The following is a 25,861-nucleotide window of genomic DNA, read 5'->3' as shown; positions in this document are numbered from 1 at the left end:
ACGACGTTTTTCCGAAAGCTTCGAGGACGTTCTTGGGCCGACACATTCAATGTTATCTGGATATCTTCCTCCTCTTAGGCTTGGGTAGCTTGACCTGACGATCCCTCGACGGGATCTGATGAACCTGGGAGAGAAGATTCGCAGACAAGCCCAAAGTTAAAAAAAAAAAAAGGATGTTTCAGGGAGGGAAAAGTGGGTAACACTTTATAATAACCATCATTAATAAATGGTAAATTGATAGTTAATTAAACTTTAGTTAATAGTTATTTTACTGTTAACAAACAATGAAATGATCATTAATAATGTTTACTAATTATTAGTAATGCTATAATTTATGTTATTTTATCATTCGTTTGTGTAATATAAAATCATTTGTTTATAAATTATATATTGTATCATAGCTTTTTACCCTTTTTACCGTCTCTTATCAGCTATGATACAATATATAATTTATAAACAAATGATTTTATATTACACAAACGAATGATAAAATAACAAATTATAGCATTACTAATAATTAGTAAACATTATTAATGATCATTTCATTGTTTGTTAACAGTAAAATAACTATTAACTAAAGTTTAATTCACTATCAATTTACCATTTATTAATGATGGTTATTATAAAGTGTTACCGAAAAGTGATATCGCGATCCCTTCAGAAAGAGAGGAGAGAGGAAGCAGACAAGGAGGGAAGGAAAGAGGAGAAGAGGAGAAGGGAAGGAGGGAGGGAATACTCACTGTGCCCGACATCTTATCCAGCTCACTCATGGCCTCGTGGATAGCAGCTTCCAAATGATTATTCAGTTTCCCCGGTCTGTTGGACGACATTCACATTTTATTCTCAATTTTTTCTTCTTTTTTTCCCCCAACACAATCACTTTTCTTTAAACAATCTGGTAACACTTTACAATAAGGGTACGTTAATTAAGGGCTAGTTAATGCTTAATAAGCATTAACTAACCCTTAATTAACAGTTAACTAATGTGTCTGGGAATCATTTACTAATGGTGTTCATGTTAACTAAAGTATTAATTTATACATTATTTAATAGTCATCTTTATAAACTATTAAATAATGTATAAATTAATACCTTAGTTAACATGAACACCATTAGTAAATTACACATTAGTTAACTGTTAATTAAGGGTTAGTTAACCATTAACTAACCCTTAACTGAGTGTACCCCTTTGCAATATTCTGTCAAATAATCGCAGTTTCGTGATTTTTTGTCAATATCGTTCAGCTCTACTTTAGACACCCTGAAACAAGCTTTCACCACAGCAAAGCTGCTTGTTTTCAATTCTGTTTTGTACTGCAAAACAAAATGTACGTCGCTGCTTCCAGGTAAAAACCATGTGTCTGCAAAAAGTAAATCTTTCAGGAACTAAGAAAGTTTTTTTTTCTGACTGAAAAAATACGTTTCCGAACTCCCTCCACATATAAATAGAAAACCTTCAATTCAAGGGATCAGAAGAAACAAAACCAAACTGAATTTACAGTTTTCACCTGCCAGCAGTAGGGCTGAACAATTAATCAAAATTTTATCGAAATCGCAATATGGCCTACTGCAATTTTCAAATCGCAGGAGGCACAATATTCGTTAAAGGTGAAATGTGTCAAAATAGCATTTTAAAGTAAATATTGTGGTGCTGCAGAGATGTCCAGGCCTACACATCATATTCTACAGACTTAAGAAAACATCTTTGTTTGGTACAGATCCCCGCAAAAATCACACCATAATCATTTTAATACGTTTTTCAATGAAAATGAGAATAATGATGTAAAAATGATCATTCCCTCTAATATCGCAAATCATATCGCAATTGCAATATCAGTCAAAATAATCGCAATTACATATTTTTTCAAAATCGTTCAGCCCAAGTGATATGGCGGGTCAGCAGAAAGCGTAAAGAGCGAACGGACTTACTTCCGGTTTCTTTTGGCGGCTCGGTCAAGTGCCTCCAAGTCGTGAGTTAGTGTTTTTAGCTTCTCTGGCTCAACCTGGACGGAGACAGAAGAGGATGAGCAGGTGAGTACAGAGGAGGGAAAGAACCACCGACCACATTTGGACTGCAGGTTTTAAGTTTGTATCTCTTCTGGCGGCTTCTTTGGCAGAACAACCAGCCGTCGCTGAGCTCCTCTTCTATTGTAAAATTCAGATTTGGCAGGTAAAATGGTGGAATTGTCTGGTGCATTTTGAAATCCATCTGCCACTATGGCCGGTGGACAAAAAAGCTAATTTCCTGCCCTGACTTCTCAATGTTGCATTAGATATCCATCTGGGGGAACTATAGCTTACAGTCAAATACAACCGATTGTATCATCTAATATTTTGTTATTTGTAAGCAACAGTTTTACGCTGGCAACCGGCTTCAGTAATAATCCATAATCTAGAGCAATGCTTTTGTCATAGTAGGCATCACATTTTTCAAGTAAGAGTTCATGATTCATATACTGATAATGTGTAGTCTGAATTATATTTAAATTTATTTATTTCTTTTTAATGTAATTTTACTAGACAAATTCTGTCTTGCTTTTGGTTAAAAAAAATGCTTTTGCTCTTAATTGTTTTAATTCATTTATTTAACGTAAAGCTTTGAGTTGTATTCTATGTATGAATGGTTCTGTGATTAAAAGGGATTCTGACAGTAGTGATCAGGGGGAAACTAACTGTCTTATCTAAGGACACCCAGAATCCCTTAAATCCCCAAATTCACTAGTTATTCTCAATATTTTACCAGTGAAACACAACAGATGATCTTCTGTTGTATTTCACTTGATATTTTCTTTGATCCAGCACCTATCTTTTGGATGTGCGTGTCTTTCTCTTCATTTTCAATATTTTACCAGCCAACTTTTTCAAAGATTTTTCAAACAAAGTAAGATTTCAGAATGATGGTTGGTTAGCTGCTTAAGTGGCTGGGAGAGCTGACAAACAAATCTGCCTGAGGAGCTAAGGCTAGCTAAAACCCATTTTTATAGATTTGCTTATATGGGATGTTGTTTTTATTCATCTTAATTTTATCCATACCATTTATTTTGTTTTTTATCTTTCAGTTATCCTAGTATTTAATTGAATGTTGCTCTTCTCCTCCTGTGTCCTCTTCTCTTAATTTAATTCCTGTTTCACACGGTTCCGTTGTTTTTAAATTCATTTGGAGTGTTCTGCTTTTATTTTGACTGTCAAAAGCACTTTGTAAAACTCGGTTTTTAAAGGTGCTACATAAATAAAATTATTACTGATATTATTATTAGTCTTATCAGTGAGTAAAGCGTCATCTATGTGTCACATCAGTGTGTCACAGCCCGTCTGTCTCACCTTGGCCTGCTCCCGGAGCTGCATGGCAGCGCTGTGCACTTGTTCGTCCCCGGCCAACTTGGCGGGCCAGGGGGGGAAGCCCTTCAGCTGGCCCCAGACCAGCTCTCCCATGTTGAAGGTCCTGGAGCGGTAGTGCAGCAGCTCCGAGGAGGGCGAGTCCGGCTGCCGCAGGTCCTCCTCGCTGCTCAGGCTCTTGGTGTCCGAGGGGCTGGGCGCCATGCCGTTGAAGTGGCCGTTGTAGTGGCTGTAGTCTTTGGCCGTGGCCAGCGGCCCCTCCAGGCTGGTGGAGGAGCTCGGCGACTGGTCATCCCCCGTCAGCTCCTGCCGCGGGGGGCCCAGCACCTCGCCGTAACCCCGGGCGCTGAACTGCGCGGCGGCGCCGTTGATGTGGGCGCAGCGCTCCACCGTCTGGTCCAGACGCTCCTTGTAGTTAGCGGGCGTCCGGCCGCAGTTGCCGAAGCGGTAGCCGTCGTCGAGGAAGGCCTTATCGGGGGCCAGGGCCAAGACGTGGTCGTGGTCGTGGTCGTGGGACCCGTCGGCGGGGCAGGGCGGGGCGGGGGCCAGGCTGGCCGGTCGCTCCATGCAGGGACTGCTCCTCACCTGGGTGGAGCACTCCAGAAACTCCTCGCCGCCCCAGGCGTTGCTGTTACCGTGAGCGTCGAAGCCCCCGCCGTGCGGCGTCTCCCCGTCCCACTGCCCCCTGGGAGTCCCGCGGCCCGCGGAGCGGAAGTAGTCGTTGGCCTCGGGGCCGTCCGGCGTGCTCTTCCCCGGCTCCATGTTCTTCTGGCCCCGCCCCGGCCGGGCCTGCCTGGGTCTGGGCTGCTGGGATAGCGGCTCCCCCTCCTGATGCCCGTGGATGACGGCGCTGACCGCGTGGGGCAGGTTGACGGGCTCCCCGATGGAGGCGGTGAAGGCACTCATGGCGCTGAGGGCGGGCACCGGGCCGGCCTGCGTGGTGCCGCTCACGGTGGTGGTGATGGTGACGTGCATGCCCTTGCTGGCGGCGTCCACCACGGCTCTGTAGATGGCGTCCACCGACTCGGGGCCTCCGCCGGGGAGCCTGTCGGGGCCCGGCGTTCCCGCCGGAAGCCCCTCCCCCTGGGGCTGCCCCTCCCCGAACTGCGGGTGCGACAACATCCCCTGCTGTGACACAACAGCAAGGTCAGCAGGGAGAAACTATCTGTGCTGCTACTGAGATCAAAATTAAAGTTTAGTTCCAGGAAATATCCACAATATGGTCGAGATAATGTACTAATAATGAAATATGATATTTTATTGATCGCAATAAGGAAATTCTTGTTTCTTTGCCCCCCCCTCTCTCTGCTCCTTCCCTTCTGATTCAGTGTCTTGCTCAAGGAAACTTTAGCCGGGTGGATGCTTGGCGATGGAAGGGTTTTCACCTGAGCCAGTCTAACTGCTGGGACGCCCCGACACACACACTGACATGCATTAACACATATTACACAACATATTATGCAAGGAAATATCACTCAGAATATTACCTAGTTTTGTCCATCTCAAGAACTTTGCTTATAAAATGGAAACATTTGAGGATGGCATTTGCATCTTTCAAATACTTAGATTAGATTTTCTGGTGAAAAATATTTATCAAAATGTGCCTTGAATCATTTTGTAAATGTCACGTTTTTCCAAATGGTGGATCTCTCATTTTAGATTGAAACTCTTCACGTCTCTTCTCCTGTCACAAAGTCAAGTCAAATTTATTTCTAAAACGCTTTCAACGAACAGGTTCGACATAAAGCGCTTCATAGTGTAAAACACAAATACAAATAAAAGCAAGAAGTAAAACAAGAAAGAAAAAGAATATTAAGGCAAGAACTTGTGTATATAGGTGTATGTACATAAATGTTTATGTCAAGGAGCTTTAACTACAAGCTAAAAATGTCCTTCCTTCCTGTATTAGTTCTGGTGTTTTTCAGGTCAGAAAAGTTAAGGGGCAAAACACATTCTGCTATATCCTCCTCGTCCTGTAAAGTGACCCATTTGTTAAATTCCATTATTTTCTTTATGCTATTCCCTGACTTTCCCTGTCTGGAATTCACCTGTCAAATTTACATAATGTTTCAAAATTTCATACTGATCGCCGATATTTTGTGCTGTATATTTAAATTTGATGAATTTTCATCCCCAAAAAATTCCATGTTTCCCCCAGAACTTTCTTCTTTCTTCTCGTCAGGGTGGAAAAGTCTCTGAAGCAGCATTTAGAGCATCATGGGAAACTAAAACTCTCCACTGAAATCCATGCTAATGAAATCCTTAGGTTGGTTGGCACCTCCTGAAGGTTTCATTGCAGACTGAGAAACCTGAAGCTGTTGAGTAAAATCACATCCTCACCTGCATCATATTGGCGGTGGGAACACTGATTACCCGATTTTAATTAAAGGCCAATATATCCTCAAATAACAGTCTAACTCTAATATGTATCCACTAACACCTGCAGGGCAGGAATTACACCACGGCCAAACGGCCAGTGCCGTGGATGCCCCGGAGTGTGGCCGTAATGCCCCTTCTAAAATTAACTATCCACACGGCCAGTTGGGCATGCCCTGTTTTCAACTGGCCGTTGTGCCTTAAAAGAAAGTTTAAAACTACATGTGACGCAGCAAATAAACAAAATCACGTTTCCCAGTGCCTCTGTCATCCCGCTGGACATCAACAGTAGAGCGAGATTTCTCCCACTCCGCAAATATATGTGTAACGTTAACGTAAACATTAACAGCTAATTATTAATTAAACTGAGAGAGAAAAGCCATCACTAACTGCTAAGCTAAGTAACTAGCAGATCTGAAAAGCGTGTAAACAACTGTGGGATTAGCGAGAAAGTCGCTGAAAGAAGGAGAGAGAGAGAGCTATGAGTGCTTGAGCAGAACTAGAGTCAGTTTAAATGTACAGCAGATAATTAGCCGCTGTAATGAAGAATACAGCAAATGAACCGGGTTGAGAGCCGCAAAAACTCTATCAGTAGCAGTAGCCTGCAAACGAGGCGTTTAGGGAACATCGGTAAATTGTAGTGTCTTCCACTAGTCTGCAAGTGAGGCGTTTAGGGGACATCTGTAATTTGTAGCTACAGAAAATAACCTGGGTTACAGTTACGTTATCGTGTGTTACTGGACATGTAACTAACTTTGCAGTCTGAGCCATCTGACATATGAGCTGTATCACACTGCAGCACTTCATTTTTCTATTAGGAGATTTATTTTGTTGAGGAAAAAGGATTTTAATAACCATTGGTTTTGGCCTTGGTGCCCTACATTTTGGCCACGATGCCCCAATAAATTTGTATTTATCAAAGGCCAAAGTGGCCTTGCCCTAAAAATGAATTAATTCCAGGCCTGTGTGTGTGTGTGTGTGTGTGTGTGTGTTCGTGGCCCATCCACCCACCTGGTAGCTCTGGTAGAGGCAGGCCATGGAGCCGGCGTTGGCGTCTGGGTAGGGCGGGTTGTCAGAGAAGTGCTGCTGGCCCTGGTAGGCCGGGTGGGAGCCGACGCCCGGCTGCAGGGCCTGGTGGATCTGCTGCTGGTACATCTGACCGCCGCCGCCGCCGCCGCCGTGGGGCTGCAGGCCGCCCAGACCGCAGCCGAGAGCCGACGGGTTTCCTGCAGGACGGACGGGACAGACGGGTCAGACGGGTCAGCCGGACGCCCGCACAAGTCGCTTCATGTTTTTAAATTAGGAACTATAGCTGCAACTAACCATTATTTTCCATTATCAATCAATCTATCAGTTATTTTTTTGACGAATCGGTTAATAATTTCGTCTACGAAATGTCAAAAATAATGACAAATGCCCATCATAAGTTACTGTGATCCTTAAAACAAAAAAAACAAAACAAAGTATGTATTTTATAGTGATATCAAACAGAGAAAAGCAGCAAATCTAAATCTAAATTGATTAATTACGAAAATTAGAATCGATTAATTTTCTGTCAATCAACTAATCGTTTCAGCACTATTAGGAACACCCATCAATCCATTTTTAAAGATTCTGTTTGTGTCCTTTGTGCTTTATCGGACAGCCGGGAGAGACGGGAACGACGGGACTGGAAAGGAAGCAGGAAACCGGAGAGAAGTCACCTGTGATTGGTCAGAGTGAACCTGAACGAATTTAATACAAAAATACAACAAAATATACTTTTTAAACTCTGGATCAGACTGAAGAAAACAAAGTCTTAAATCCAGTTTCTGATGCGTCTGAAATACTTTAGATGTGCAGAACTTTATCATCATTTCACTTTCCACACTGACAAAGTGTCTCCTGCAGAACCAATGAGATGATCTTCTTTTTAAAAGGCCTTTTATTCCTTTTACTTTTCTTAATTGTGCTTTACTCCCCTATTGTTTTATTTTCATTGCACTTTCATTTAAATTCATGTCGAGCTTCGTTTTACCATGTGTTTTATTTTGTCTACTGATTTTACTTTTGCTTTTTATGTGACACCCTTTGTAACTCTGTTTTTGATAAGTGCTTTACAAATATACTTTATTATTATTATTATTATTATAAAGAAGTGAACTGGATTCCCACCAAAGCTGCCTTGTATTCTACCTTTTTTTTGGGGGCATTTCTGGCTTATTTGGATAGTTTACAGTAGAGAGAGATGGGAAAGATGTGAAAGAGAAACATGACGAAAGTTTTCTAAGACATTGCAGTTATATAGTATGCAACCCCCCCACCACACACACACACACACACACACACACACACACACACACACACACACACACACACACAGGGAAATCAAAGCGCAGGGTCAGCGACAGAACAGCACCGCTGGAAACTATGATTTTCATGAAATGTGATCAAAATAATTCAAGAGTTTCATTCCAAGAAATATCAACCATGTTAATGTAATGCTAATGATGTCATGTGAAGCTTCATCACTGTAGGGGAACTGTTATTTCTCTTGCTCTCCTTCCACAGGGAGGTCAGAGGTCAGAGGTCAGAGGTCAGGGGTCCGGAGCTGGGAGGGCTTCAGCGTCTTGCTCAAGGACACTTCAGCAGGGAGGAGGCCTGAACCGGACTGACCCACTCACTACTCCATCCATTATGATCTGTGAACTGCCAAAATATGTAAATCTGAACGGTCGACATTATGAGCCTTTGTCCCTGCCAAGAGGAACTTGATGCCAAATTCCTATTGATGAATCTTGAATTGGATTTTTTTTTTTCAACAGTCTATTTTTCGCTGCTGCAACGAGCCAATTTTCCCTCAAGGATTAATAAAGTTTATCTTATCTAATCATCGGGGTATTTCAAAGTTCACATGGTCTTTAACATGTTGAGTGTGTTTCGTGAACCCCGGGGTAACACATCATTCTCTTCACTGAAACACTGACTTTTTGAAGATGCATGGATTTAATTTTTTTGTCGTTTTGGAGCGATGGGAGAAAAACTAGAAAAAATGTTTTGCCATTACTCATATATTCTGTTTCCCCGACTGTTCTTGCATGCTGGCATCAAAACACCACGATCATCAGAATAAGGCACGCGATTATTTTAAGGCATTTGGAGCCTAATTTTCTGGTAAAAACGTATGGCAAACTGATATCGGCGTGTAAATAAACACGTTTTTTAAAGGATTTACGCTCATGAGTGTGAATCTTATGCAAGCTGGTGACGTGAAACGCTGCAAAACGCTGTTTCTGGAATCTATAATGTAGGCAATTTTTTAAAGTTTCTGTACTTTTTATCAGCCTATACAAGACGTTTTAGATAGTCGTCGTCTCTTTAAAAGCCCAGCTAGGAACTATAGGGTTGGAAATCAGCAGCAGCTACAAACTCCATGTGCAAACATCTTTTATATATCAATAAAGTGAAGTGTAATTGTGTCACATGCACTGTCCCGATCAAATAAACCAGTGCTTCCCAACCTTTTTCCTTAAGGGAGCCCTATCCTATCACCGAGTAAACAGACAACCCCTGATGAATTGACATATTTTATGGATATTTCATATTATTTCAGTGTATAACAATAACAGCACAGAAAAACTGATACCTGTACAATTAACCCAAATAGTGAACGCAATAACTGCAGGAAGTTTGTGTAAAACGAGCAACTTGGATGAATATTGAGCAGATTATGTGAATATTGCATCAGAGATTAGTTTTCCTGATATTTTTAGGAACGTTTTATACAATTCTCTGTATTATTTATTTTAAACTATCATACATACTTATTATGCTTATTTCAGACAAATTCAGTGTTTTCTTCTCCCTGACGCTCTCTGGTTGATTTAACTGTGAACTTTTCTAATGCAGGACGAGGCTGTTCAGCAGAGAGTGAATACAGCTTCATGTGTTCATGTCTTCACCGCGCCCTTATCCTCCTTTATATCTTAAAAAAAACATCTAAACTTTAAAAATAACAACTACATTCAGTTCTTTTCTTCACAGAAATTACAGAAATGTTGAGATCTACTGTATATACTGTACCTGTATCTCCATTTTATTGCCTTCTTGTGTTTTGGCACACACTTTTATTTTAAGTTCCATCTGTTTTTCATTGTATCTCTGTTTATTTTTAGTTGTACCTGTTTATCTCATGTATTACCTTTTATTCCTATTTTTTATTAAAAAAAATTTCAGCACACACTTTTATGTAAAATTCGATCTGTTTTCAATTGTATCTCTGTTTGTGTGTTTTTAGTTGTACCTGTCTACCTCATATATTACCTTTTATGCCTATCTTCTATTACTGCTGCTTTTGCGTTTTATTGTATGTAAAGCACTTTGTAAACATTGTTTTTAGAAAAGTGCTATACAAATAAAGTTATTAAGTTATTATATATATATATATATATTTTAAGTTTTCTTACACCCCTTAAAACAAAGAAGGCCTTGCAACCCTCCGTGAAGCTTTGGTGACCCCTAGTGGGGGTCGGGACCCCCAGGTTGGGAACCAGTGAAATAAACAACTAAAAAAATAAATAAAAACACCAGTCCTGTGCCGTGTTTCAAACCTGGCACCACAGTGTTCCTCAGCACCAGCAGTCGACTCTCAGCGGCTCTGTGTGAGTCAAACCTTCTCAAACTCTCTGCGCCCACGAGGAAACGAGCGTTCCTCTGCCCCGAGACTTTGAAAGTTTAAAAAAAAAAAAAGGTGAAAGTCGCAGTTTCACATTCCGCTGCGCCCGAGCGAACAGAAGGACACGCTGCCAGACGGACCTGTTAGCGACAGAGAGCCGACAAAACACATCAAGGCTACAGATGTATCACTGAATGAAGAAAAAACGCCCAGCAGCAACGTTATGCAGACGAAGCCCCGGAAAACACAAGATCTCAGAGGCCTAACGCCGGGTTTGGTGTGTGTGTGTGTGGTGTGTGTGTGTGTGTGTGTGTGTGTGTGTGTATGTGTGTGTGTGTGTGGTGTGTGTGTGTGTGTGTGTGTACTGGTGGCGACTGGAGCAGCTGGTGCGATGCTACGTAGCTGAAGGGCAGCTGTGTGTGTTCTCTATTTTTTTTCTCTCTTTCCTTTTCTTTCTTTCCCTTTGCCTCTCTCTCTCTCTCTCTCTCTCTCTCTCTCTCTCCCCTCTAAGGCTGAGGGCCACGACTCGGCCAACGCCCCCCTCCCCTCCCTCCCTCCCTCCCTCCCATCCTCCTCTACTGCTATGATATAGTGACGGCCGTTGCCGGGGGAGGTTGCCATGGGAACCGAGTGATGATTGGTGGTGCTGTCCGCTGCCAGGAAGCTTGTTGGGAGCTGGGTGGAGGGAGGGGGGGGGTTGGATTATGAGGGTTGGGTGGTGTGATTTTAGCCTGCCCGGGGGATGGGTTAGGGTTAGCGCTGGAGCCGGGTGGCAGGGGGTCTGGGCAAAGGGGGTTACAATGAACTTTGGGGTTGATGGGTGGTGGTAAAGGAGGGGGGGCAGGGGGGAGGGGGGGTGGGGGCGGGGCTTCAAAGCTTGCTGGCCGTCTAGAAACAGATGGTTGGAGGCTAAGACTAAGAAGCCACTGACTAGGCCACTTTCAAACAGCTTTCAGTGCTCTTAAGACGCCTAATGTGTCGTCCAAATTAGCCAGAAGTTTGGGAAAATCTACAGAGATACACAGAGGCGGAACAGATGATATTTGGTGGCAAAATATTGTTTCATTTATTTGGCATCAGGGCCACTAAACTGGAACGTTCTTCCTGAATTCACCATCATCACCAATTTTTTTTAAATTACTCCTTAAAGTGGTAATCCACATTTAGTCTCCATCTTTGTTGCTCAGCCTCATCGCTGTGGTGTTTCTGCACTGCACTTCCCACAGATCACCTGTCAATCAAACAGTGTGGGAGGAGCTTGGTTTTTTTTGTAGGGATGGGAGGATATAAGATTTTATCTTTTATCGCGATAAAATCTTCTTGGTGAATTTCCATTATCGGGATAATCGTGAATATCCTCACAAGTCTAGCTCACTAATGTACAGTCCTGTTGATTTCCTGATTTATTTTGAACCATGTGAATGCTTGGATATCAGGTTGATAGGTAGATTATTTTTATTAATGGATTTTTTTCTCTCATTGTGATTACCTGCTGGGTGTTGGCGAGAGTCTGAATCTGTCCTTGTTTGTTTTTCACTAAAAAGGATGTTCACAAAAAAAAGATATGTGTCCTATGATGCAATAAAAATATTTGTTTCTTAACAAAATGTAAAGTAAAGTGATTCCAGTATGTTTTAGTGCCATTTTAAGAGTTTTGAGCATATTTTGATGATTATCGGGATAATATCGTGAATTGCAATTATTTTGGCCAAGATAATCATGACATGAAATTTTCATATCGTCCCATGCCTAGTTTTCTGTTTTGTAGTTGTAGCTTCTCCGCTCAGCCATGGTGGCCATCGCTGCTCATGCTAACTATCCAGTTCTTCTTCTTCTTGAAGTTGAATCACTGCTGAGTTAGAGCAGTCAGAAAGCAAAACGGACATTCATTCATGTGAAAATGTCGCAGATTATTAATTTAAATGCACGTTTATAGACTTGGGCTTAGGTAATATTTTTGATTTTGACAATTTAGACTCGTTATTTTAGCTTGGGTGGCCCCAGCAGGGACAGACGCCACGCTCCGTCCCCCTGAGCCACGCAGGACCACCTGAATTTCAATGATTTGACTTAGCAGAAATCCAGAATAACGGGGCACCTGATAATGAGAACAGGTGGCCTACAGCAGGCCAGGAAGACCTTGCTGATATCTCCATTATAAAACCATATGAGGACACACAGACGCACGCTGAATACATAAACTCATACAGCCCAGGCCCACACCAGGCAGGAGAGGAGAAAAAACATAAGATCAAGGCCTTTTCAGTGCTGTCAAAACACACACACACACACACACACACACACACACACACACACACACACACACAGTCAAACTCTGTCATATTCACACATAAATAAATAGAAGCACACACACACACACACAGTCACAGTGACACACACACAGGCCTAAATCCTCTTCAAAGGCTTCACTCTGGTCTCTATTCAGGGTCCATGGTTACTATAGCGACCAGCTAGCTGGGAGAAGCTCTTTAGAGCGGCCTATCTGGGCTGCTTCCCTTAAAGCGTGATGCAGATCCCATTTCCATCTTCTTACTCCATTGACTGATGCTAGTGTACAAATAAAACAAAGAGAAACACTGGCTGACTGACAATTAGCTTCCAGAGATGAGGGGCCGGCTCTTCCGGCTGCCGAGGCTCGGGGCCGATCACCTAAATCCTTTGGTTTTTATTTCGCTCATAACCATAGAAACGGTGTCTTCATCCAACCGCTCGCTTATCACGAGGGGGTCGATACTAATTAAAAGCACAGGAAATCAACACGGTCCTGCAGCCAAATGGCGGTCAGTTTGTTTCCCTGTCAGACACTTTGCTCGGTCACCAGCCCCACCATCATTTTTGGGATAATTTCTACATTATGTGGCTAGTGAAATGGTGAAGATGGCTGGTGAATTGTAAAGTCGCAATAATCTTGATTATCTTAGTAATTTTTGCATCTAATATCAACATCATATCGCGAGTTCCACAATCAATAACTGTGCAATTATTTTAGCCGTAACTGCAATCCAAGTATTAGTAATGTGCACTTTGTAGAAAATGTCATGTTCATCAAGAACTCATCTCACTAAATTAAATAAACTCAATGAGATGTTAGGGCTTGACAATATTTTTTTCCACAGAAAAAACTGAAAAATTTAGGCACGTAGGGAAAATTTTTTAGAAGCATCATCTGAGAAAATCATTGAAAATGAACAACCATAATTACAGCCATGAGCACTGAGCATTATGGCTAAAATGACGATTATTTTGTTAAGATATTATGATCATGCTTACTAACCCCAATTAGCTGGTATTGATTGATGATGAATACTTTTTGCATCTGATGAACATCTTAACTACATTAGTTACATCAATATCCTACATTTAATAATTGTGGAAACTAAAATCACAATATATAATAATACAAACTGTGATGATATAGTGTAGCCTGATCTCACATTGCACATTAGTCCTGTCTGGACCCTCACCTGTCTCAGAGACGCTTCCATCGCCGCCTCCGTGTGACATCACCACCATGTTAGTCCGTCCCATGCCGTGGAGGAGGTTCTGCTGCGAGGGGTGAGGGCCGGGGTGAGGGCCGGGGTGAGGGCCGGGGTGGGACAGCGGCGGGGGGTTAGTGTTGGGCCGTCCCAGCGGCATGCCGTCGGGGCCGACCGGTCCGCCGCCGGGCCCCATGGGCCCGCAGCTCCCCATGGAGGAGGCCTGCATCTGGGCCATCATGTCGGGGAACTGGGGGTGAGGGCCGGGGTGAGGATGAGGGCCCGGGTGAGGGCCCGGGTGAGGATGAGGGCCCGGGTGAGGGCCGGGGTGAGGATGAGGGTGAGGGCCCGGGTGGCCCCCGGAGGAGTCCATGTTGTGGCAGTGCTGCATGGCGTCCCCCGGGCCCCGCAGCCTCTGCTGGGCCAGGAGGTTCTGCTGGGCCCCGGGGACCATGGAGGCGCCGTCGCCGTAGTGCAGCTGGCCGGCTCCCGGGGGCCCGGGGCGGTGGCCGCCCCCGGCCAGGTTGTGGGAACTCTGGCAGCTCATGGACTGGAGCAGCTGGGCCATGGAGGTGTTGGGGGGCAGGTTTCCCAGTCGGGCCACCTTCCGCAGCTGCTCCGCGGGACCGGCCCCCGGCATGCGAGGCCCCATGCCCGGCTTGTTAAGCATATAGACCATGTTGTTGCCGTTGTCGTGGTTGACCGCGGCGTTGCCGGACGACTGCTTGCGTTTGCGCAGCGGATCCCTCTGCTGGGCCATCAGCTTGTCTCTCAGCGCCGCCCGGCCGCTCTGGCCCTCGGGTGTGTTGAGCAGCACGGTGGAGTTCGGCGGGAGCATGGGGTTTAAAGTGCTGTGTCCCTCCATGCCTCGAGGGCCGCTCAGGGAGCCGGGGTGCACGCCGCCCCCTCCGCTACCCCCGCCGCCCGCCCCCATGCCCGCCATGCCGGCGGCGCTGTTGCCAACAGCGCTGTGTTTGTTTTGATTTGCTAGCTGTGCTTTGGCTGCGGCTGACAGGAGGCTGCTGGCGGGGAAGGAGGCGGCGTTCTGTTGGTTGAGGATCTGGTTGAGGGGCATACCCAGGAGACCCGGGTGGCCCTTCTGGGAAGCGCTGGGCGTGGCCAAGGAAGAGGAAGAGGAGGAGGAGGAGGAAGAGGTGGGCGAGTACATGGGGTTGCTGTGCTGCTGGGCGCCGATGGAGTTACCCATCCCCGACAGCAGCTGGGAGTCTTTGTACTGGTGGAGCGGGTCGGTTTTGTTGGTGGAGGGGCTGGAGGGCATGGCCGGCCGGGGCGAGCCCATGGCCGACCTGGGGGAGCGAGGCGGGACCTTCATGGTGCCGCAGGGGGCCTGGTGCCCCGAGGGCATGGCGAAGTTCCCGTGGTCAGAGGAGGTGGAGGAGGAGCGCGAGCGATGGGGGGAAGCCTCCATCCTGCCGAGGGCGGGACCACCCATGTGGACAGGAGAGGTGACGGGAGAGGGGGACATGGAGGAGGCGGGACCGGCCTGTTGAGTCCTCTGAACGTGGCCGCCGTGCCCCACGGGCCCCGGCTTCACTGTGGGTAAAGGTAAGTTACTTGGCAAGGGGACGATGGCGGGAGGGGGGATGTTTACATTCATCATTGGTACCTGAGAGTGGATGCTAGGCTGGAAGTTGGAGGGGTTCGGGGCGTTGGCGGGGGGCTGGCTGACCGGCTTGCTGGGGATGGGGTCCAGGATGCCCAACGGGTCTTTTTCAGAGGTCAACTGCCTTTTCTGAAGGGCGCAGGAGGGAGGTATGGAGGGGGGCGGTCCGGGGTGCAGGGGGGGCTGTGTTTTATGGTGGAACGCCGCTCGGGGCATATCCATCCCAGGGGGGAAGTTCCCCCGCGGCATGTTCATGTTCATGACGGGGCTTTTGGCAGTGGCCGTGGGGGAGAGGGGTGTGCTAGTCCTCCCTGCCATAGCGCAGGACGGCTGTCCGGCGGGGGAGCCGTGGAGCATCACGCCGGGCGGGGAGAGAGGCGTCCTGCCGTTCCCGTGGATGGAGGCGGAGCCGGGGCTGCCGGCGCCCGGGAAGCCGCAGGCGTTGGTCCGTGGAAACCCGTCGGGGCTGCCCAGGGCGTCGGCGCCGGGGGACTGGGACCCGTCTCCGTACAGCTTCGCGCCGGAGGGGGGCGGGCTCAGCATGCCGCCGTAACCGCCCCGGTAGGGGGATTTGGGGCCCGGCTCCCCGCTGCCCAGCCTCTGCTGCCTGGGGTAGCCGGGGTAGAGCTCCGGCTGCTGGGCTCCACCCACCTCCTGGGGCGGGTACAGCCGCTGCTGCTGCTGCTGCCCGGCCGCCATCATCATCTTGAAAGGGTTCTTGCAGTCGGGGACGGCAGCGTTGGCCAGGCCCTCGTGGGGTTTAGTCCTTATTGCTCGTTGAGGCGTGGAATGCACGGCGACCATAGGCGTCGCACCTGGAGGTCAAACAAAACACATTTGAGTTGATTAGAGAATAATCTTCCAACAACCTGAGAGTAAATAAAAATATGATTTTTGAGGCCATATTTCATATTCTGTGTGGCTCAAAATGCCCATAACACCAACAGCTTAGACAAGAAACAAGGCAGGAAACTCATTTGTGTCTTCAGGCCTCTGTGATCATAAAAATCATAAAATTTTTCGATGAAGCTTGCCAGTTAACGAGAGGAAAAGAAGAGTTTAACAACCTAAAACAATAAAAAATACCAGTTCTGATGCTAGATTTCAAATTGCTTTCATCCTGCAATGCCCAAGACAACAAGAACTTTATACTTTTTTTGGTTTACAAGCCACAAAAGCTATTAAATTCCCAAATCTACCAGCCACTTTCACTACGTACCCAACCAGTTAAGATTTCTATAATAGATTAGCATCCACTTGATGACGGTGGTTATCTACCAAAGCGACTGGCAGATAAGACTAACTTCCCAGCCACAGCCAAACATCACAGGCGGATTTCCCACTGTGCAGGAAAATTCACCCCAAGTCTCTTGAAACATAACTTTTAGGAATTCAAAAGACAAAAATGTAGACGTGCGCTCGTACCTCCCCCTGGACTGGTGAGCGTCAGAGACGGGTGTGTCTCTATGCTCTTGTGCAGCGTGGCCACGGCCAGCAGCTTCCTCTTGTGGATGCAGAGTTTGGTGACGTCTTCGTCCGCCCGCACGTCCTCCGCCGTCCTCTGCTTCACCGCAGCCCCCGGGTCGAAGTTAAACACCTGAGGAAGAAGAGGGGGGAAACGTTGTTGTGTGCTTTGTGAATGAACCGCAGGTGTTTGATGACATTAACGGCGATGAATTAACAGCATGTTTGTTTTTATTATCAGGTGCTATGATGCACTAAGCTGGCTTTCAAACCTGCCATTTTTGGTCAATCAAGTTTATAAAAAACAAAGCTGTACTGCTGTCAAGCACTGAAAACGAGTCTGTGAACTACAATGACCACAATTCATTGCACATAGGGCTGGGCGATAATTCAATATTATCGTTTATCCTCTTTCAGTGGAATCATATCGTGATGATATGAAGGCATTTTGATATCGTGACACACATTTCTGCTGTCTAAACTGATGATGACAAGCAAATTTTACTTAAAAACTCTCATAAAATGAGGTACAGTAGGAATATTATTTGAATATTTCTGTTTTGTTTGACATCACACCTAACATTACCATTCGGTTCAATGAGATGAACATTCATTTGATTATTTAACGTGACTTTGAATACATGAACCATACCGTGATGTATATTGATATAGAGAAAAATCCATACGATTATCATGATACTGATTTCAACCATATCGCCCAGCCCTAATTGCACCTATGATTCGGTTTTTGGTCCAAAAGTTGGTCTGTACCGACATAAACTGAATAAATAGGCTTCATAAGTTTGAAACGTTGCCTATATGATATGCCGAGGGGGAAACCATTTAAAATTAGCTGTACAGTCAACAGTCTGGACCCACCTGACTGAATGCTCTGTGTTTCTCATTCTCTTAAAGCTATTTTGATCTGAAGTCTTCTGCCTAAATGCTTGAAATAAATGAGTTTCTTAGACAAATATAAACAGTGAAGTTGATCCTATGTATGAATTTCTTTCCAAAGCCTTTGCCTTTCCATCAAGGCAAAGGGCGGCTGCTTTAAAGAATCTAAAATATAAGATCGTTTGATTTGTTTAACACTTTTTTTTTTTTTCACTGCATAATTCCATTTGTGTTATTTCATAGTTTTGACGTCTTTGCTGTTATTCTAAAATGTGGGGAAATAGTAAAAAATAAAGAAAGATGTGGTGTGCCAAAACATTTGACTGGTAGCGTATGTTAGTATATGTTATTCACTTATAGTTAATAGAGCGGGAGAATTTAATAAGATAAATAAGATGCTGAGCTCGCTAAAATAAATGTAAATAAAAATGCAGCCAATATATAGACTATTTAGATTGATATAAACACACACAAACAAACCAACCAACATACAAACACATCGAGCTGCTCCTCCCAAACACCTCATAATATTTAACCTGCAGGTTGGGCCAGTTAAGGATTTTAGAATATTGATGTCTGAAAGGAAATGTTTATGTCACTGCTCGGTCAGAAGAAGACAATTTAGCGGGGCGTGGTGGTGGTGGTGTGTGTGTGTGTGTGTGTGTGTGTGTGTGTGTGTGTGTGTGTGTGTGTGTGTGTGTGTGTGTGTGTGTGGCGGGTGCATCCGCCTTATTAGAACAAAGATTAGAGCGGAGAAGTCAGTATATTCACGGTTTCTGGAACCATTTTGGACCAAACATCAGCTTAGATTTTCACTTGACAATTATTTAGTCCAGTGGTTCTCAACGTGGGGTGCAGGGACCACCAGGGGACCTTGAGGGGGTTCCAGGGGGTCCACAGCAAATAGATGAAGTGTTAAACTTCACCAATATTTCATTTACAAGACGTTAACACAAGAAAAGAATGTAGGAGAATGACTGTTTTGATCATAGTTTCTCTGTTATCTCTCTTCCTACAATACAGATAGTCATGGGATTCTGGACAAAATCATATCTGACAATAAATATATTCACAGATTTGGGTCCGAGAGACAAAACCTCATAAAATAGGGGTCCGTGGCCCTAATGTGGACTAAATTAGTGGCCCTTGATATGAAAAAGGTTGAGAATCACTGATTTAGTCATTCAGCTGAGGCTCACTCACAGCAAATTGTAATAAATGCAACTGTAGAATAAGAGGAAATTCCTTGAAAACTGCAGCAATCAAGGCCTTGGTTGAAGCTATTACCAAGGGATACAAATAGTCAAATGGCCCATCCAAAAATCCCATCCAAAAAAGGAAATAAAAATCAAAAATGGCTAAAAGTCAAATGGAACAAGGCTTAGGAAATGTTCAAAATGCTGTTACCTGCCATTTTCCCATTTGTTTTACAAACTGATCGGTCAAAACTCTTCCAAAGGCGGCCATACCACGTCTTCCCCGATCTACGCATCTCTCGCAACAATAAATATGAGAGGAAATACTCTAAAAAAAACAAAAAAACAACCAAAACTTCACCTCCTCCTTATGAAGCGATCCCACACTTTCATCCCATATTCTCCCGACAGCAGGGACGGGATCAGACACATGATCCCCGAACTAAACCGAAATCCCGTTTGACGTCATCTCACTAGGCTAATACACTCCTCCATTTTTTTTCTTCTTGCACTGATATGTGGTTCACGTATTTTTCCTTCAGCTTCCCTTCTTTCTCCTTACAGTGACTGATCAATGAATAAAAACACAAAAAAAGAAAGAGTCTATGTCCCAAAAAACCACGGCAGCTACAGAAACACCACCTTGCTCATGTGAGTTTAGGTTTTAAGGATTTTAATGTCATCTGCGGATCTCCTACCTTAATCTTTAATTAGGATGCATTTGCGGCCCGGTTTAAGAGGCGGCTTTACGAGGGCCGGGCCGCCCGCTGTGCCTAAATGAAGACAAGCCTTACCTTGTGGAGGATGAGTGGGCACTCCAGGCCACATTTGCAGGTCCCATCTGTCAGCAGGTAGGTTTTCACCTGCTCCAGGCTGGACAGCACCGAGCTGCTGGGACTGGACAGGGGGAAAAAAACAAAAAAACAAAATCAAGGCCTTCAGCTGGAGCACAACAATTCCCTGGGTGATATTATGTGTTGCAGCACTAATTTGTGTTTGATTGGGTTTTTGAAAGCTGATATCAATATTTTTTTTTGGGATTGAAGCTGCCAATATTTTAATTTGACCAATTTCATGCCCAAAAAAATTACAAGGATTCAGTGTTTCCCTCTAGAATTGTTTTCTTATCAGGGTGGAAAAGCCCCTGAAACAGCATTTAGACCATCATGGGACACTAAAACTCTCCATTGAAACCTATACTAATGACATATTTTAGGTGGGTTAGCAGCAGCTCCTTAAGGTTTTACAGACTGACACCCATGAAACTGCTAATTAAAACACTCTAGAGCTGCAACGATTAATCGATTAGTTGTCAACTATTAAATGAATCCCCAACTATTTTGATTAATCGATTAATCGGTTTGAGTAATTTTTTAAGAAAAATAAGTCAAAATTCTCTGATTCCAGCTTCTTAAATGTGAATATTTTCTGGTTTCTTTCCTCCTCTATGACAGTAAACTGAATATCTTTGGGTTGTGGACAAAACAAGACATTTGAGGACGTCATCTTGGGCTTTGGGAAACACTGATCCACATTTTTCACCATTTTCTGACATTTTATAGACCAAACAACTAATCGATTAATCGAGAAAATAATCGACAGATTAATCGACAATGAAAGTAATCGTTAGTTGCAGCCCTAAAACACTCCCACACCACAGGGGAATTACTTCAATTGTCGGACATATGAAATAAAAGTAATAACATTCACTACTGACGGTCAGGGAGGAACCTCCGTCATACGACACTGACTGATAATAAAAGGCCAATATCGGCCCGATATATTGGCAAACCCATATATTGGTCTACACCTAGCACTAATGAATACAGTCGACATGCAGGCAGTATCAGGTAAATATGACTCTAAGCTACAGCTGGAAACCAGTCTTTTTTGTACAGTTTCACAAAAATGTTCAAGAAATTACATTTACTGTATATTCTGATATGTGTATGGACTCTCTCATTGGGGAGTGAATAAAAATTAATATCATTAGGCCTAAATTAGTATCAAGATATCCCAAACATGAAATAATAGCACTGATGCCCTGGTGATGTGTCCGCATAATTGACAAATTTGGCAATAGATTTTTTTTTTTTTACTTCCATTGCTCATGTTCAAAAATAGATCTGCATAGGGCTGGACAATAATTCAATATTATCGTTGACAGTCTTTCAGTGGGATTATATTGTGATGATATGGTGATTTTGGGATATCGAGACGCACAATTCTGCTGTCTGAACTGATGAGAACAAGCTCATTTTATTTAGAAACTCAGACAAAATGAAGTATGGTAGGAATATTATGTGAAAATTTCAGTTTAGTTTGACATCAGACCAAACATTACCATTCGGTTCAATATGATGAACATTAATTTGATTATTTAGCGTGATTCCGCTTATGTGAGCCATATCGTCATATATATCGATATCGAAAAAAATCCTTATGACTATCGTGATATTGATTTCAACCATATCGTCCAGCCCAAGACCTGCGTTTTCCTGGAAAGAAAGAAAAGCCAATTGAGGATTTCATAGCTGTTGATGCCAGGTATATTCAAGGACTTAAGGTAAACACCAGGAATGTGACTGAGAACACAAAACAGCAGTGAAGCAGTCAAACACCTTCTTTGTGTCCAAGAAAGTCTGGAAAAATCCAACTGGTGAAACACTTAAATCTTAGCTTTGATGAAAAACACTGTGTTAAATGGTAGTTCCTATAATATACTATAATATACTACACTGATAAGCTGACAGAACAACAAACTAGGGCTGCAACTAATGATTATTTTCATTGTTGATTAATCTGTTGATTGGTCTATAAAATGTCAGAAAATGGTGAAAAATGTGGATCAGTGTTTCCCAAAGCCCAAGATGACGTCCTCAAATGTCTTGTTTTGTCCACAACCCAAAGATATTCAGTTTACTGTCATAGAGACGTAAAGAAACCAGAAAATATTCACATTTAAGAAGCTGGAATCAGAGAATTTTGACTTATTTTTCTTAAAAAATTACTCAAACCGATTAACCGATGATCAAAATAGTTGGGGATTAATTTAATAGTTGACAACTAATCGATTAATCAATTAATCGTTGCAGCTCTAACTGTCAATACCAGGTATATTCAAGGACTTAAGGTAAACACCAGGAATGTGACTGAGAACACAAAACAGCAGGGAAGCAGTCAAACACCATGAGAAACAGGGTTTTGTGTCCAAGAAAGTCTGGAAAAATCCAACTGGTGAAACACTTAAATCTTAGCTTTGATGAAAAACACTGTGTTAAATGGTAGTTCCTATAATATACTATAATATACTACACTGATAAGCTGACAGAACACCCAACGAATGAATAGTCCGTCCCAGCTGCTGTGAAAATATCGACTGGGAGGATGTACAGTTGCACATCCCCGGAGCAAAAGCACACTTTAAACTTGAAAGAACATGAGCAAATACTAGCATGTAGTGACAGTATCAGGCCACGGTCATAGAAGTAGACAGGATTCTTTCCAACACCCAAAATAAACCTGACACCAGCCGACTGCTTGGGTTCATTGTGGCTGGTAAAGACGCATGTATCGATGCTCATACGCCGGGGAGGGAACTAACTTGTTGTGTCTACGGGACACAGCGGCTGGTAAATCCAAAAAATATTCATCGGCCTCGTTCGCCCTTTCACCGGCCGAGTGGATTTTGTAAACGGAAAAGGACCCGAGTGACGGCTGGCTTCCCCCCAAAGCCACATCCAAAATTTACCAGCATTTGGTTGGTGTTATTTACCCAACCTGCTTAAAAGCCAGGAAACCACCGGGCCTGCAGTTGGTACTTGTGTTACGGCTTCACACATCAAAGCCTCACAGAATACGTCAGGACAAAGATATTTTTAGCATTTATTCACCCAGGGAACATCGTCAGAGTACGCTCTTTTTCAGAACTCTTTGCGTGTTTACCTTAAATCTACTTGTTCTTGTTTTTAATTGTATTCACCTTTTCACCATTTTTAGTTTGTAAGTATAGACTCAGTACTTTGACAACTAATCGATTGATCAAGAAAATAATCGACAGATTAATCGACAATGAAAATAATCGTTAGTTGCAGCCCTATTTTCTACTCCTGTGGGTGGAGAAATTGGTCTCTGTATGATTGTTGAATGGTGTTGGACTACCAAAGATATATTGTTTATTTTTTCTTCATCAAAACCTTGTAGCTGCACAAAACCAGTACATAGACACCATCCAAAATCGGTCAGCATTGAGTGACCCATCAACCAAGTTGTTCAACCAAGTGCCTTGCTCAAGGACAACTCAACAGAAACTGTTGAGCGAGGAGAGAGTGTTTCACAGTTTAATTCCCCACAGATTTTCCAGGGAATTCAAAGTTCGTCACAAGTCTTTTTTCTCGAACTCGGACAGTCTGACTACTTCACCTGTTGCCGTATTGAGGAGTTCCTCTTACCTTATGTAGACGACCCCTCCGCTGTGCTCCGCCTTGCGCTGCCAGCCAATGGGAACCTGGACAGGGACGGCCTGCCTGTCGTCTCCCGCCTCACAGTCCTTTCCGCCATTCATTGCTCCACTGGTTTTACGCTCGACACCTCAGAGGTATATCTATCACACATCAATCGGTGTCTTCGCAACACATGTCATGTTCGTCTTCCAATGGCGGTGATGGAGGTGGGGGGGTGGGGGTCGGGGGGTGGGGTGGTCGAGGAGAGGGTGGGACCGCGGGACTACGCTTCGATGCTCCGCGCTGCGTTCGGGCGTCGGCCGAGGGCACGGGCGGGTGGGTGGGAGGGAGGAGGGGGAGGGCAGGGTGAGGCGAGCTCACGGCAGACCCTACCCTTTGAGTTGCTTCATGGTTTGGGTGCTAAACGGCGCGCGGACTTCCATTACTGCATCCTCTCGTTCAGAGCCATCGGCGACGCATCCGACTCGGGAAGACGCTGGCCGGCGAAGGTGCGGATCGGGGGTGTCGCTGTGCTTTCACGGGACAGTCCTTTGTATAAAATAAAAATATTACCATCCGCCTTTCGTTCCCCAGAATGGCGTTCCTCAATTGGAGAAGTAGTTTACCTTCAACATATCGGTTCCCAAACGCAGTTGGGTAGTGGTATTCCCATGGTTCCTGTGTGGGAAGAAGAGAACGGAAGAAGATTGCATAAAAGTGAATAAACAATCTATGTGGTCCATTTCCTTTGAATGAGTACAAGTCTATGATTTTATTTGCTTTGGGAAATGGAAAAATACATGACAAACATAAATATTTAACCCAACAAAGTGTTATTTAAACTCTTATTTCCATTGTGGTCCTTATGGAAGACAAAATAACACCAACTTGACATAAAACTCAACAAAACACAATCTAAGGATCATAGGATATACATGGCACTAGCTGAACTTAGTCTTAATACTGGCTACTTCTCCATTTGTTCCAGAGTAATATCACAATATTAAAGTAATATGATAATAGTAATATGTATCTAGAGTGATATGTATAGTCTCTAATGTTCATTGTATGTCTTGCACTGTTTTGGCCTGTATCTCATCCTTCAGTATTGAGTGTGTCAGTATTGCGAAACGAAGTTGTCGACACATTTTTGCATCAATGTTACCAAAACAAATTCCTGTACATTGTCGTCTAAAAGAGTGGAGCATGATAACAAGACACAGACCTAAATATCAAACAAACCCTGACATCTAGGGACGCACCGATACGGATACTGATACTGGATCGGTATCGGTGCCGATACCAGGCTAAAATGGAATATTGGTATCAGAGATTTTACCCAAGACTAAAATCCAATACCCAAAGCCATGAGTAACATGTAAGAAATACAAGTAAACCGTCTGATTTTATGCATTTGTGGCATATAAGATAAGATAGCACTTTATTGATTCAGAAGCCTGTATTTCTCAAATGGTAAAATGGAAAAACAAGGATTTTATCTCAATAATTTTGTCCACTGACCACAAACTAAGGAAGTAAGCCTGCACTGTCCAGCAAAAGCAATGGATCGGATCGGTATTCTGTATATTTTTGTACTGGTAATCGGTATCGGATTGAAAAAGTGGTATCGGTGCATCCCTACTGACATCCTCCACGTTAAAAATGTACAGAGTAGTATGGTGGAGATACCAATCAACTACAATGTGAAGCAGGGTCTGAAATCACCAACCACCAAGTGCCAAATTCTGGTAAAAAAATCTGTAGCAGTGACCTGTCACACCGGCTGGTAACTTTTTGAGACGATAACATTCAAAACCCTCAGTTTTGATCTACCATGAGCCAATCAAATCAGAGTAAAAGACTTATGCTGCTCCACACAAAAGCAGTACAGTCTAAACTTCTGCAAACTTTGACATATCTCTGTGAAAAAGGACATGTTTCTATGAAATGAAATGAAATGCGCATTGATTATTTTGGACAGAAAAGAGTATTATTGGCGTTTTTTGTGATTTTTGGTGACCAGCCCTTGGCAGGCGAGTCCAAAAGCTGATTTAAGACACTGATGAAAGCATTTCAGAGTCAGTAATCAGGTTGGATTCAGACTGCGAGAGAGACGGAGCGCCATGCGAAGCCTCCGCTCAGCCGCCGGTGCTGCTGACTCATAGCTGCCCCGATCGAGCTGCTGAGACGACGAGGTCAAACCAAAGCCAGCGACGCTACCACAGAGGAAGAGAGGTGAAGAGGGTGCTGCTAACCCCGGCACAGTTAAAGCGAGCGAGCGTTTTAAGTGTGTGCTATTTATCTGGAAATACACCAGCAACACTCGGGCGTTTTTCTAAACATGTTCGTGGGACACCTAATCATTTCAGGAGACA

General features: G+C 44.0%; 1 protein-coding gene across 1 annotated transcript; it reads right to left on the bottom strand.

The window, feature by feature from the left end:
- Positions 1-52: 52 nt before the first annotated feature.
- Positions 53-23,665, bottom strand: mbd5 (methyl-CpG binding domain protein 5). The gene is made up of 10 exons (XM_071514207.1): positions 23,496-23,665; positions 19,839-19,941; positions 16,913-17,084; positions 14,196-16,302; positions 13,852-14,114; positions 6,724-6,938; positions 3,322-4,464; positions 1,930-2,003; positions 741-816; positions 53-115 (listed from the first exon to the last, which is right to left on the bottom strand). Exons 1-10 carry the CDS (start codon positions 23,606-23,608, stop codon positions 53-55), a joined length of 4,329 nt encoding a protein of 1,442 aa, XP_071370308.1. The 5' UTR covers positions 23,609-23,665.
- Positions 23,666-25,861: the final 2,196 nt, after the last annotated feature.

This window comes from Centroberyx affinis, unplaced genomic scaffold (assembly GCF_046629955.1).
Source record: "Centroberyx affinis isolate AG114_WGS23_722 - 3 ecotype Tasmania unplaced genomic scaffold, CSIRO-AGI_Caff_v1 ptg008241l_1, whole genome shotgun sequence".
Classification (NCBI taxonomy): domain Eukaryota; kingdom Metazoa; phylum Chordata; class Actinopteri; order Beryciformes; family Berycidae; genus Centroberyx; species Centroberyx affinis.
Note: the sequence above shows the minus strand (reverse complement) of the source record. Positions and strands in the feature narration are given on the sequence as shown.

Excerpts from the sequence above, each read along its gene's own strand:
- mbd5 (XM_071514207.1), bottom strand. The coding sequence starts at position 23,608 with ATGAATGGCGGAAAGGACTGTGAGGCGGGAGACGACAGGCAGGCCGTC. Across the intron at positions 19,942-23,495 it reads GGAGGGGTCGTCTACATAAG|TCCCAGCAGCTCGGTGCTGT; the intron begins GTAAGAGGAACT and ends CCCCCTGTCCAG. Across the intron at positions 6,939-13,851 it reads TGGAAGCGTCTCTGAGACAG|GAAACCCGTCGGCTCTCGGC; the intron begins GTGAGGGTCCAG and ends TCCGTCCTGCAG.